This window comes from Peromyscus eremicus, chromosome 4 (genome assembly GCF_949786415.1).
Source record: "Peromyscus eremicus chromosome 4, PerEre_H2_v1, whole genome shotgun sequence".
NCBI classification, from domain to species: domain Eukaryota; kingdom Metazoa; phylum Chordata; class Mammalia; order Rodentia; family Cricetidae; genus Peromyscus; species Peromyscus eremicus.
This window is the reverse complement of record NC_081419.1, coordinates 148,544,012-148,558,579: the sequence shown is the minus strand read 5'-3', so window position 1 is coordinate 148,558,579 and position 14,568 is coordinate 148,544,012. Positions and strand designations below refer to the sequence as shown.

The 14,568-nt window shown below is 47.6% G+C and overlaps 1 protein-coding gene across 1 annotated transcript in view; it reads right to left on the bottom strand.

Moving 5' to 3' along the window:
- The window catches only part of Znf831 (zinc finger protein 831), a 59,524-nt gene that overhangs the window by 35,942 nt on the left and 9,014 nt on the right, over window positions 1–14,568 (bottom strand). The window contains exon 3 of the mRNA XM_059259799.1: window positions 9,141–9,277. Within this exon, the coding sequence (XP_059115782.1) occupies window positions 9,141–9,277 (137 nt within the window). The remainder of the gene's footprint in view (window positions 1–9,140; window positions 9,278–14,568) is intronic.

Sequence of the window (14,568 nt, the reverse complement as noted above, 5' to 3'; positions counted from 1 at the left end):
ATATTAGGCAGATGATAATGAGACTGGAAGCGGCTTCGTTTCCAGCTCACTGAGAAGAGAATGTCCCACTGGAAACACAAACAAGTCCCAGGGATGCGGCACCCATCACCCCTCCCCCTATTATGCTCTGAAAGCCAGGGTACAGCACATCAAAGCAGTGCACGTCCTGTGCCACACAGCTGAACGCCTCACCAGCCTCGCTCAGGTGGGGTCTGCCCTTTGTTCGGACAGATTGATGGAGTTTTCAGATGCTTTTTTCTTTTCTTTTTTTCCTTTGTGTGTGCATGTTGCAGGTATAGATATGGGTGTGCATGTGTATGTAGGTATTCATGTATGCATGCATGTGAAGGCCAGAGGTCAACCTGGGGGTATTCATTCTCTTTTTTGAGACAAGGTTGGACCCTAATTAGGCTGACTGGCCATTGAGCCCCAGAGATCTTCATGTCTCTATCTCCCCAGCACTGGGACAGGTGCACCCCATCACACCCAGCTTTTCAAAAACAAGGAAGTGCTATGTGTCTGTGCAACGGTATGTGCATGTGAGTGCAGGTGCCTATAGAGGCCAGAAGAGGGTTCAAGATCCCAAAGCTGGAGTTACAGACAATAGCCAGTTGCCTGCTGTGGTGCATACTGGAAAACCAACTCAGGTCCTCTGCAAGAGCAGTCCATGGTCTTAAGCGCTGAGCCATCTCCCTAGCCCCAGCCCCAGCTGGGATTGAACTCAGGTCTTTGCACTTGTGTGACAAGCACATTACTAACTGAACCATCTCCCAGCCCCTTCTGGAGTATAACACAAGAGCCCGTGCCTGAATGTTCATATGTACACACAAGCTGTACCCACAGTGGTTCACAAGTGAGACCCCAGCTTGGGAAACACAGTGGAAAAATCATTTTCAGAACAAGATTTTTTGGTGAACTTCCCCCATGGCCTTGAAAGGTCAGTCTTGAGCTAGCCAGATCCAGCTGGCTCAAGCTGGCACTTGGTGGAAAATTGCCCCCCTGTCTCCAAGCTGGTAAGACTCAGGTGTGCAGGGGAAAGGCTACACCCCATCACATATACATGTAAATGATGTGATGTCACCTGTGTCTCACCGGCCCCTGACCCAGGAAGACCGCAACTCTATCTTGCCTAATCCCCATCACAACAAACCACTCCATTAAGATGTCACAGGCCTTTCTGAGGCTTAGTGCTAAAACCAAAGGGCCCATGCCACAGAGAGAAGCGGGGACACCTGAGACCTCCTCACGCCCCTGTCTTCTGTGGCTGGATTTACTGCTTAGCTCCAGAGCCGCCCAGGTGGGTGGATGACCGCATGGCCTTTTCCTTCTTCTTTTAGCTTATCCACCAACGCGCTGTCTGTGGACATCTCTGCTTTCACTTGTACACACAAATTCATACCCAAGAATGGATTTTTCAGGATTTTCAAAGACAATTTTCATTATGGGTTTTTTGTTGTTGTTGTTGTTGGTGGTGGTGGTGGTGGTGGTGGGGTTTTTTTTGCTTTTGTTTTTTTGCCTTAGGGGCTGGCCCACCCTTCAAGACTCTGGTCCCCACCACAGTGTAGGAGAAGCCTGAAGAGGATGAAAGGGGCAGTCACAGGCTGGTACTAGCTACCTGCCTCTCTCCAGAGTTTTCATCTGTGAAAATGAGGTGACAGCTGATGAGCCCTAAGATTGAAGATTATGAATCTGTGAAATTGAATTAGGTTGGTCTGCCCACTGCCATCCAAACTAGACGCCTGCTGTCTGGATTCTTCCTTGATTGACAAAACTTGAAAGCACAACCAGAAACCAAGTGTCCAAGCCTATACTTGGTCTTATTCAATCTTATTTATATACTAGTTATTTATTTATTGGAGGCAGGCTCTCCTGTATCCCAGGCTGACCTCAAACTGGTTAGATAGCCAAGGATGATCTTGAACTCCTGATCCTACTACCTCCAACTGAGTGCTGGGATTGCAATCATATGCCACTATGTGTGGTTTGACTTTCTTTCCTTCTTCCTTCCTTTCTTCCTTCCTTCCTTCCTTCCTTCCTTCCTTCCTTCCTTCCTTCCTTCCTATTATCTGTTTGTTTATTGTTGTTGTGCTGAGAATCCAGTCCACGGTGTCATACCTGCTAGGCAAAGGCTTTACCCCTGGGTTCCATCCCTAGTCCTTCCTACTCAGTTGTGAAGGTCTGGAACTGGGTTCCAACTGTACTGTCAGATGACGTTCAGCGGACAGCGAAGATGCTCTGTTCAGGTATTTGCTCGGTGAACACAAGAACTTAGGCACAGAATTAGGCACCCTGAGGCAGAGGCCACTGGCACAGCCAGTCTAAGGTCATGGCTACTGAGAAAGTGCCTGAGATGCACTAGTGAACAAAGGAGTTCTCACTGGATGTAGAAGAGAATTAATAACTTTCATCATTGTCTTGAAAAACAATGAAGCCTAAAGTGTGTGTGTGGGGGGGGGGGACAACAAACAACAAAAAAACTAAGACAGGGACCCACAAAGATAAAATAAAAGTAAACCCACTATTAGAAGTTATAAAAGCAAGCTCTGCATTAACTAAGAATATCAATAAAAGCCAATTAGGTATTGATGAATATGGAGTCCATTTTGACACCTAACTATGAGGTGCCCAAGGGGCTCCTTTATTGTCAACTGACTTCCATAGCAGCCCCCCCAGAAGGATGTATTTTTTTATTTCCCTTCATAAACACATTACAGAATTTTATCAATATCTTTGAGGTGCTTCTCTTGAGCCTGAGACCCCTGAGTCTCCTTCCCCACTGCCACCCTTGCTGGGTTTCTCCTGTTCGCTTTTCACCTGGCCTGACTCCCCCATGAGTGTGAATGAAGTGGGCTTCCCATGGTCACTTCCATCAGCTCCACGACCTTCAACATCCTGACTGTAATTTTCACTTAACAATCAATTCACAGCTGTCCCCTTACTCGCAGGGAATATGTATCAAGACCCACCATGGGTGATCAGAACTTCAGACAGTATCAAGCCCTAAATTGACTCTGTGTTTACCTGGGCACCATTGACTACAATTGTGTTTGGTTTATAAATTAGGCCCATGAAGAGATTAACTAGAAATAAAGTTGAATATTTATAGCAATATGATGTTATAAAAGTGGCTAAGAACTTGCAAACTGTTTATTTCTAGAAGTTTCCACTTAATGTTTCCATCACTCTAGGTGATGGGTAACTGAAACAGCAGAAGGTGCCACTGTGGAGAAGGGATGTCTACTGTGAAAATTATGCTGAAGGGCATGTGTGAGTGCAGGATGAAGACAAAGAGGAGAGGCAGAGAGGGAGAGATGAAGAAATAGGGAGATAAATACAAGGGAAGCAGGGAGGGAGGCATGGAGGGGCAGAGAGAGATGGGGCTGGATTTGCCAGCATTCATCTTATTAGAGGGAGTTGGAGAGGTTCCCCTGTTCTCAGCTAAGCAGCCACCCTCATGGTTGGGGCACCCCAACCATCTGGTAGCACCCTAACCATCTGGATTATAAGGTAGACATTTGCTTTCTTGAGATGTTCAGTGACTTACTATTTAAAAACCAGTCTTTTCAATGAGGTAGTTCAAGCCTGCATGATTAAATCTATATAACTGCTTCTTGTGATTGGATATCACAGACACATACACATACAGACACATACATAGACACAGACACACACACACACACAGACACACACACACATACACACACATGCACAGACACACACACACATACACACACACGCACACACACACACACACACACACACACACACACACACACAGATACACACACGCAGATACATACACAGTCTTCACATTTACTGGACCGGGAGGCCTGGAAAGTCTTGTATCTACCTAGGAAGTTCTAGATCCCGCTTTGCCTTGCTGGACAGTTGGCTGAGGTAGCACTGGATTTAGGGTTAAGGATGTTAAAAGGCTCTGTTCTCAGGAGTATCTCACAGCCAGGAATCAGTGTAGAGTCCTTGCCTTGGGTCTCCCTCCCTGCTAAGTTCACTGGCCTTCTGCTTACAGACAGCTTCATCCCACACCATCTGTTAATCGGAGTGATTAACTCTGAGCTATTGGAATGGTTTAGAGAGAAATCAAATATCTTTAAAAATATTTTTAAAAAACATCCTCTTACTCTGTCTCATCCTAAGTTATTGACAGGAAGAGACTTCAAAAACTAAGAAAAAATACTAAGTCTAACTTGGATATGTGTGCTCTTGACCAGTATTTGGAAATGTCTATTTCTTGGGAGCTTCCAGGGCCAGAAGCTGTGATTTTCCTATCTTTGAACCAGCAAATTCCTCATCCCAAAACAGTGGGATTCTCCAGTTCTTCTTTTGATTCCATCAGTTTTCTCCAATTCTAGGCTTTTGGACTACGCACACAAGTTACCACATATCGCTCTGCCCTGGGATGTAAGTTCCTCCTCTCTCACCCTCAAACAGACACACACAGTCATAGGTACACACTGTCACAGGCACACATAGTCACAGCTCTACACAGTCCCAGGTACACACAGTCATAGGCACACACAGTTGTGGGCCTACACAGTCAAAGGTACGCACAATCACAGGTAAACACACAATCACAGATACACACATCCACAGGTACATACACAATCACAATACTCACAGTTATAAGTACTCACACACCACAGTTGCATACATAGTGGCAGGCACACTCCCAAATCATCTTGATCACTGGGAATCAGCTCAGGTCTCTCCATCCAGCACCCACTCTGTCAAGGACACTCAGCACAGTCATTTATTTATAAATGGCGGACCACCAAGGCCCTGCCTGGCTTCCTTTGAAGTTAGAGCATTTTGTCTTCTACACCTTTCAATTCTGAGTGCCCTTCACTTCTCTAGCATGGACATACTGTTGAGCAGTGGTAATGAAATCCTTTGGCCCCTTGGTTTCCAAACAGTGTTTATTTTGACATGCTTTCCCATCCCCCAACTCAAGTGTCCATCCTACTCTGTCAACTCTAGCTTGCTGGGCTGCCCTGCCACCTCTTCTGAGGTCCTCTCTGACACTTCAACAAAGACACACAGTGATTAATTCTTCCCAGGCCAGTATGTAGACCTCACCCTGCAGGCTCACACCTGCCCTGCAGTGGCTGTGCTTCCGGCTCTTCCTAATTGCAGGGGCAGGAGGCCTTTGAAAATGGGCACTAGGGACCCCATCCCCAGGCTCAGCCTGCTGCTCAAAGATCAGACAAAAAGAGAGCAGACATCGTAGAGCCCTGCAGGCTGTTCAGGGTGCTGTTACCTACATGGGGTGCAAACAATTCCCCCTGGGATAATTAACTTAGCACCCTCAATCCTTGGTTTCTGTTTCTGTTGAGACCTGGTCTTATTCATTAGCCTACAACTTTGTTCTTGGGACTGTACCGAAGTCATGGCAGGCTACTGTTGAGTTTGGACTATAGAGAGTAGATTACCCCCCAGTGGAGGGACATGGGGGGATGTCTAGGGCCTCACAAATATCCTGCTGGGTGGATACAGAGCCTCCCTCTAGGTCGAGAGGAGCTTTTCAAGAGATCAAAGAGACAGTGGCTCTCTAAGGCTGCTCTGATCATCCTAAGACCCCTGTATCTTTATGGTTAAGCCAGTGTATGCATGCCCATGAGCAGGGCCAGCACTTCCCAGGTGGGCCTAGGAAGGCGTGCAGAGGGTAGGTGCTCTTTTTTTTGCCTTACATAATTCCCAAGGCTGGGGCCACAGGGTAAGGCTAGGCACACTTTAGGGGAATGTTGAGCTGAATGTCTATTCAGCCCACAAAGCCACATGCTGAGGCCCTGCCTATGGCTCTCCCAGCCAGTCCCCCAACCTTCTCTTGAAAGGGACACTGGTTTGTCCCAAGGTTCCTGAGAAGGATGCTACCTGAAGTCTGAGAATCCTGCATCCCAAAGTATTACAGAGCCTGCTGCTAAGGGTGAGTGGAGGTGGGGATTAGTGTGTGTGTGTGTGTGTGTGTGTGTGTGTGTGTGTGTGTGTGTGCGCGCGCACCTGGAGTCAACATCAAGTGTCCCCTGCAATTACTTGCCACCTTGTCTTTTGAGACACGGTCTCTCATTGAACCTGTAGCTCATCAATTTGGCCAAACTGTCTTCTCAGTGAACCCTAGAGAGTCTCCTGTATCCACCTCCCCAGTGCTGAGATTACGTGCCTGTCTTTTCATTTGGGTATCAGGGACTGAACTCAGACATACACCCTTACACCCTTACCCAGCAAGCACTTTACCTAGTGAGCAATTTCCTCAGCCCTGTGAGTCTGTTCTTATGGCTTAGGCAAACTGGAATGTTCTGGTAAATGTGTTTACTATCAAGGAGACCCCAAGTGATGTCCCTGTCTACACACTGATGTCCACACGTACCATACCCTTTGTTCATTCAAAGACAGTTACAACCACTTATATGAGACTGGATGGGGGTGAATTACAAAGGCCTGAACACCCCTGGGGATCTGTGAAAATGATGTTGGTAGGTCTGCAGAACTTATCAATTAATTAAGATGAGGTGACCCTAGGTTTAGTGAGGACCCTGAACACAATAACAGGTGTCCTTGTAAGTAAAAAGCTGAGGGTGGTTCTACCTATGGTGATACAGGAGACAAGGTCATGTGAAAATGGAGTCAACTACTGGAAAGATGAGGCCACAGACCAAAGAAACTAGGATCATGGGGCTTGAAGAACAGGGAGAAGCCTCTCTTTTGAACCTTTGGGGAGCATGAGGCTCTGGGGCTGCCTGGGAGAACCGTGAGGGAATAGGAAGCACCGGGCTTGTGATGGTATCATATGGGAAACAAGCACAAGCTCCCTACACCCAATAAGCATGCTAGATGAGGATGCACCCTTAACTGGATCACCCCACAGGGCAGCTCCTACACTCGCCCCCACACTCCTCCTTCCTGGCCGGTCTCCTTCACATGCCCAATACCCAGCCAGAAAGCCACACCCACCTTTCCAGAAAAAGGCCCGGCTCTCCAAAGGGAGCCTCCTACCAAGACTCATGAGAGTGACTTTAGATTCCTCCTATCAGCATGAGCTAGTCACCATGGGTCTCCCTTTCACTCAGTATTCTGCATATGCCACTGTCACACACATATGTGTGTTAACAACCAACATCATTGGCTACTTTGGATGCTGCCAAGTAAGGCTGCACCCAGAAGCCACTGTGATTGCATACTAAGCATTCGGGTCTATAGGCCAGACCTTATGTGTCTTAGCTTTACAGTCAAAATCCTCCATGGGGAAGTGAACAGGTCAAAGATGGACAAGGAGCCAGCCAACCTGTCTTCCCTGTTATCAAGAGCAGGGATTCTCTTTGGCCCTCCCACCTGCACAGCACAGAGCCTAGGGCTATAACTAGGCTGGTGTAAGCACCCAAAACAGCTGGAGTCACCATTCCAAAGTTGTTTGGGAAGAGAGCTGGAGACATCCATTCTGGAGGACAACTGGCAGAGTTCACCTGTGACTGCTGGCAACCTCTTGCCCATAGACAGCCATGACCATCAGCTCTCTGACAGATCAGCAGCAGAGGCCAATCAGAGATGTTACTGGAGCTCCATGACACATGAAGAAAAATTCTAGAACCAAACTCTGATGGGAACACATGAGGATGGGGCAGATGGAAACAAAGAGTGAAGAGCCAGACAGTAGGGGCCGTGGCTCTGACATGGGGTCCCTTCAATGTGGGACTCCTCTGTCTATAGCTCCTCACCTTCCAGTGCTCTGAGGTCTGGGTTCCCAACAATGGGATGCAAATTGAAGAACCTCTCAAAGAATGAGAAGAGGCATGCCCTAAGATTCTAGAAAGCACAGATGCCATCAATACTGTCATATGAAGGCACACTGAGAAAGCATAGTCACATAGTATCCTGTGGCCCTTGTATGGAAGACTTTTCTCTAGTTCTGATATACAGACAAACCCCTATGTAGCTCTGAGATGTCCTCCACAGAGGGTATCACCGAGCCTAGTAGCTAATTTCACTGAATAAGGAACAAAGGGATGGAGATGAAGATGAGTGCCATGGGCAACCGAGAAAAAGTAGGGTTGAGTTCCTTTATCCTTCTGCAAGCCAGCCTTCCCCTTGAGATTCTTTCATAAAAACAGCATTTTGCCATCTGCAGCTGGCCATCCAACAGTAAGAGTGAATACCTACATCGGGTTGATTCTGAGTAGCAAAATATTAGGCCTCATCTTCCTCTCTACATGAAGAGAAGACTTTGGGGACAGGGTAGGGGGAAGAAGGGTGGAGCAAGTGCCCTTTGCCTGTAGGGGGTGCTGGAGCTACACAGAGATGGGGTAAATGCCCCACCATGGGTCCTAAGGACAAAGCCCAGGGTCAGCCCTTGAACCAACCAGTCAACAACCAGACACAAAGAGATGGTAATTCAGATGCTGCTGGCCAAATGAGCCCCACAGCCTCTCACAGGTGGCTCCATTCTTCCCAGGCAAGTCTCTGCAAGCAAGACCAAGTCTGGTGTCATCACTGTTGGGTGGAAGGAAGGAGACATGTTGGCCCAGAGAAGTTCACTGACTTGTCCTAGCTGCTCAGGGATGGGAGCTTGAAACATCTCTTTTCCAGGAAGTAGCCTCTGTGAGTTCAGGTGACATTTTCTTCTGAGCCTGGTCCTCACTGCTGCCCAGGTAAGCATTGGACATGTACTTCTCACAGAACTATCATCCTATCCGTGGGCTCCAACACCAACCACAGCCCCTGCTGCCTCCTCCCCAGAGCCTTACAATGATGGCGTTGTGCAAAGAACTGAGCTCACTTCCTGTCTACAGATGGGGGAGGTAGAAGCATCAGGAGTCCTAGTGTGTACATTCCCAGATCATTCCCGGATTCCATACGGGATCTGTACCTGTACACACAGGACCTGTTGTTACCTGGCCTGGCCGGGCTGTGTTTGCACTGCCCAGAACTGGCATCTTGACATCTTACCCCGTGCCATTTCCATAGGTTGGTACTGATTGTCTCACAGATAAAAACCTCATCATGGCCCTTCACACACGTGACCCCTCTGGATCTGGCCTGGCGCCTGCCCGTTTATTACTATCCCAACACAAATGCCAGAGCCTGGTGCCTTTGGGCTCCTCAGCTGGATTCACCTCCAGGGAAAGTGTTACCTGCCACTTCTGATGAAGCCGTCCCAAGGGTCCCTCGTGGCTCCAACCCCTCAAGTTGCTGGGGGAGACAGCTTCTTCTTGACAACCAGGGTGGCTTGCACAGTCGTTTAGCTCTCTGCCAGAAACGTCCTTCATATCTGTGGGGCAGAGTAGTGCACGCTTAGCATGTGCCAGGAAAGCCAGAGAGGCCCTGAGGGTAGCTGGGAAACTTGGGGCTAGACTTGAAGTTGATCAGCTCTGAGCAACTCTTCACCCACTCACCTTCTCTCCTCACCCCACTCTCCCAACTCAACTTCTAACCACAGGAAGTGAGGATTGAAATCACACAACTCACAAGGCTGTGTAGATGGGGTTGACATTTTGTTTGAAACATGGTCTCATGGAGCCCAGCCTGGCCTTGAACTTCCTACTTAGCTGAGGATGAGCTAGTACTTCTGATTCTCCTGCCTCAACCTTCTGAGTGCTAAGATCACAGGTGAGCACCACCATGCCTGGGCTGTGCGATGCCCAGGCTGGAACCCTGGACTTCATGCATGTGAGGAAGGCACTCTGCCCACTGAGGCACATCCCCAGCCTGAGATCAGGTTTCAGTGTTACTCATGCTGCTTAGGAACAGCTTGGGAAAATGATGCTGTGGGTAGATACTGATGTTAGATTCGAGTCCTTCACTACTTGCTAACCAGATCGCTGGACAGAACTTGGTGCAAAGATGAAAATGTTTTATAATCAGCATGGATCCGCACGATAGCTGCTACCCCCCTGGGGCTACTGAGTGTATAAACTACAGTTGTGTTAAGAGCCATGCGTGGTCACTGCTGCCATCATGGGTGGTGTTGGCAGCTTGCATCTTGAGGTCTGCACAGATTCCCCATCAGAGAGCCCCTTCCAGATCATCTGATCTAGTGGTCCCCAAAACAAAATGTCACTCACAACTCAGAGGAACTCATCACAAGGATGGGGCAAGAGAAAGGGCTGGGAGTTCACTTTATTGTCATAGGGATTGTACACTCCTCTTGGCACGTGCCCTTTGTAATGCACGCCGTGTATCCAGCGAGTAACCCGCTAATGAACTTGCACCCCTTTCTTAGGATGCAGGTTCCCAGTGCTCTACTGACAAGAAGGTAAAGCCCTAAGTGGACCAGCCATCTGGTCTAGCACCCATATCTTGCAGGTAAGCAAACTGAGATGAAGGTTCACTGCCACATGCCTTAAGCTTGTTTGAAAGCTGTTTGCACTGTTTGCAGATACTTGTGGGAGCCCCCTCCCTGTACAGGCTTCAGTTTCCAAGATCTTGACTCCCATGGAGCTCCACAGACCTTCTGGAGAAGAGGCAACATGCTTAGCTACTCTCCTGCCTTGTTTGTTTGAGCTTCTGCCAAGACTCAGGCACCAGACCTAGTCACAGGGGCTGACTGCAGAATTTTATTTAAATAAGGGCTGAAGAATGCAGCATCCTCTCAGATACTGACTTTTTCTGCCACCGACAATAAGACACTGGCTCTTTGTTCATCTTTCCAGGTGTCTACATTTGAAAGAAACTTGTCTTGCCCGCCTGGATCAGGAGCTGTCGCCCCTGGGAACTGGGGTGGGGGTACCTGGCTCCTTTCCCTGAAGCCTCTGTCCCATTTGTCAAGACCATAAATTCCCCAGAGCGCCATCAGGGGAGGGAGGGCAGGCTGTTATGTCACTCATACCCACCCCCAAACCCACTGGAGCTCCAGCAGTGATTTCAAAGCACACAGACAAAGGAAGGAAGGAAAGTGGGACTTGTGAGGAACGTGCTGCCAGAAAGTGTGCAGGCTCACCTTTGCCCCTTTGCAGGCAGTAAGAATGGCAGGCACATAACCTGAACCTTGGGGACCGTCATTCAATCAAAGTTGCTGGGGGACTGTCAGGAGAGTTCCTGGCCCCCAAGCAATCTTACCAAAGCGGGATCTGGGCCCCGTCATTCTTGAGCAGAGCCCACGTGGACCCTGGTGCTATTGTTGGCTGGAGCTGTTCCCATCTTGCTTTGGTCCTCTCAGAGGAGTCTTTGTATGGAGCCCCTCCCCAAGCAGCTGCATTCAGAAAATTCGCCTGGATAGGCAGTTCTTCATCTCCTGTCATTCAGGGACCCCCAAGGCATGCCAGGTGCTGTGAGGCAACATCTAACAGTTCTCCCTCAGGGCTACACAACTCTTCCCCTCCTATTGGTGGGGGAACACGCATATCTTCTGGGTCAGTGGGGACTCAACTTGCTTATGTGTGCCTGGGAAACTTCCCACCTCACCTCCACTCCCTTGTGGCAGACTGGGTGGTAGAGGATGAGGTGGTTCAGTCACACTTACCTCTAAGTAGGACAATCTAAATGGTACAGTTCTCTCTCTAGAGTCCCTGGGGGCCCAGGCTGAGGCCCCCATTACATTACAACATTATCATTACAGCATATCTCTACTCCCCTTTCCCTGCCCTCCTCCTTCTCCTCACAGCCTTCCTGTCCTCCTAAGAGCTCACCCTCCTTAGTCACTTAGCCTTAAACCCTCACCTCAAGCTCCATTTTCTAAAGAATCCCACTCAAGGGTTGGATGTGAGTGCCCTTCTCCTCCAAATGCTTGCTTTGGTTTGAAGGACCTCAAGCACGCATGTGACTGATAGTAGGTACACGTCAACCTCGTACGTGATGTTAAACCTGTTCCTTCTCGTTTTGTTTCCTCAAGGCTGAATTTAAGATCAACTCAGTTTTCCAAGTTCACATATAATTTGCAGCACAGAGCTGATCCGTTTTCTCATTTATACTTCTAAAAAGAAGCCCCTCTAGATTTGGATGTTGAACTGAACTCTTAGGCTCCATGCAAGCTTCTTCTCTATCCTTTGGGTCTTTATGCATTTCATGGTCCATTTCTTCCTCGGTCTTATGGAGCTCAGTCATGGGGAGCATTTCTTGCCCAGGTCAGTCCATTAGGAATTCCTGAAAACTGTTTGGTTAAGCTACTGAGCTCAGAGGCTTCAGTTTGGACTGGAGGCCCTTGGTTGACTCAGGAAAGGGGAAGGCTGAGGTTGTTGTCATGAATCTTGACACTGGTTGGAATGTATTAACCCCTGGTTCCTCTAAACATCACTGCGTGTTTAGCTATCTAAGGGGAACTGGCAGGTTGGTATGTAGGCCAGCCTCACATGTGCTCACCCAGACAAAGACCACGCTCCATCCTGCCATTTGTGTCTCCAAGCTCCTGTCACAGGACATATCAAAGCAAAGAGTAGAAGCTGAGAGATGTCTGTGGCCATGCTCAAAGCTCTGCTTCTGTGGCTGACAGGTCAAGGGGGCTCAGATACTTGTGCAGCAGAGCCTACGTGAACTCAGGACCACCATCTACCTGACTATATCCCTATACCTCACAGACTTCTCTAACTGAATAAACTACATTATGACTGAAGAACAGCTGCGCATACCTCAACAGGAACAGCAAATGCACAAGGAAGACTCTCATGGTGACTAGAATCCTGTCTTCAGGGCTGGGGCGAGCCTCACTCCTTTAGTGATGAGTGTGCCATCCTCCCACATGGCCTCACCCATCTCCCATCACTTGGGGCTATCTATATAGCATTTGCTGGAAGCTTCCTCAGCCAAGCCTCTGAGCACTTCGTGCTTGTACACCGCCACAAATTAATCAATAAAACCCAATTCCACGGTCCAATGCTTGCTGTGGGCCCAGCACAGATGGATTCTGAGAACTCTGTGAATCTCCAGGCCTCAAGTTAACACAGGAGTAATTAGGCATACAAGCACGAAGTTTCTATGTGTTTTCATTTCTACTCTCCAGACAGACCCTGTGCCTTTGACTCCCTATCCTTTAACATGTGTAGTTTCATTAATGAAACAGCCATTTTCATTACAGTGTTGAGAGAGAGAGAGAGAGAGAGAGAGAGAGAGAGAGAGAGAGAGAGAATGGAAAGCCCTGAGATGAACTTCAAGTATAAACAAGAAGCTAAAAGCAGCAAACAGATGCGGGACCAACAATTTATATATGGATCTGAGAGGTTTTTATGTAAATTCCACATAATGTATTAGAGTTTTCCAATCAAACAAAATCTCTATATGTGGAATATGCATGAGCAATATATAAGCATATATGTAGTTTCAAAAATATGAAGTCATACCTAGTTGCTAAAACAAATGAAAAATCACATTTGATCCATGCTCCCTGGTTGTCTAGGACACAAAAAGCAAACCAAATCCTTCCATATATATAAATGCATGTATTTATGTATGTTAGAAGAAATATCAGAGGGAGTCTTTATATGCTCATGACATTAGGAGACTGAGAGTTAGGGAAGGCTTCTTAGACAAGACCAACAATGGGGTAGCTGAAGAAGAAAAGATAGCCTTGTGGATATATCAAAATGTGCAACTTCTCACACACCATCCCAGCTCTCGGGAACTCATGCAGGAAGATCAAAAGTTTGAGATCAGCTTGGTCAAATTAGTGAAATCACAGCTTAAGAAATAATAAGAATAAAAACAAGGTCCTTTTTCCCCCTTTTTGTTTTTTTGTTTTGTTTTTTTGAGACAGAGTTTCTCTGTGTAGCACCGTGGCTACCCTGGAACTCTCTTTGTAGACCAGGCTGGCCTCAAACTCACAGAGATCCACCTGCCTCTGCTTTCTGAGTACTGGTACTAAAGTTGTGTGTTACCATGCCCAGCAAAAATCTTCTTAATAATAAGGCACAGGAAATAAAGTGAGAACTCCTGACCTGACACTCTAGTCATATCACAGCCTTCCTTACACTGAAAATACAGTTTTGTTCTTTTTCTTAATGATTTATTTTTATTTAAAGTACATTGGTATCTTTCCTGCAGGTATGTCTGTGTGAGGGTGTCAGATCCCCTGGAACTGGAGTTGTGAGCTGCCACATGTATGCTGGGAATCGAACCCAGGTCCTCTGGAAGAGCAATCAGTACTCTTAACCACTGAGCCATCTCTCCAACCCCAACCAAGTTGTTCTTAAAAATTAAATATACTTAAATGTATTAATAGACTGATTGGAAGGTACAAAACAGTTAAAATTCACAAGACAGAAAACTTGGGTGGGTAAGGTTGTTTTCATCCCAATGGTTTTGCCAGACTAGGTGAATTCTGGATGTTCCCCTTGCTCGGGTGGGACAGGACTTTAATGGAAGTCAAGGGTCAGTTACTGCTGCTGTCGAGAGCTGAGGCAACATCGAGAGCTGAGGCAACATCAGGCCATGCACTCAACACACAAGTGACTAAGAAGTGAGTGCTCCTACCCCCACATCCTGCCCCAGAGAGACGGGGGAGAAATCTCTCCAGTCAATTTTATAAAGAGAAGAGACCTTCCTCAATTCATAGGGCCTGAGACGTCAAGAACTTCGCTTAGCCTAGAATCTGACAAGTACTTAGCAGAAGTAAATCATGCATTCTCCCATCCA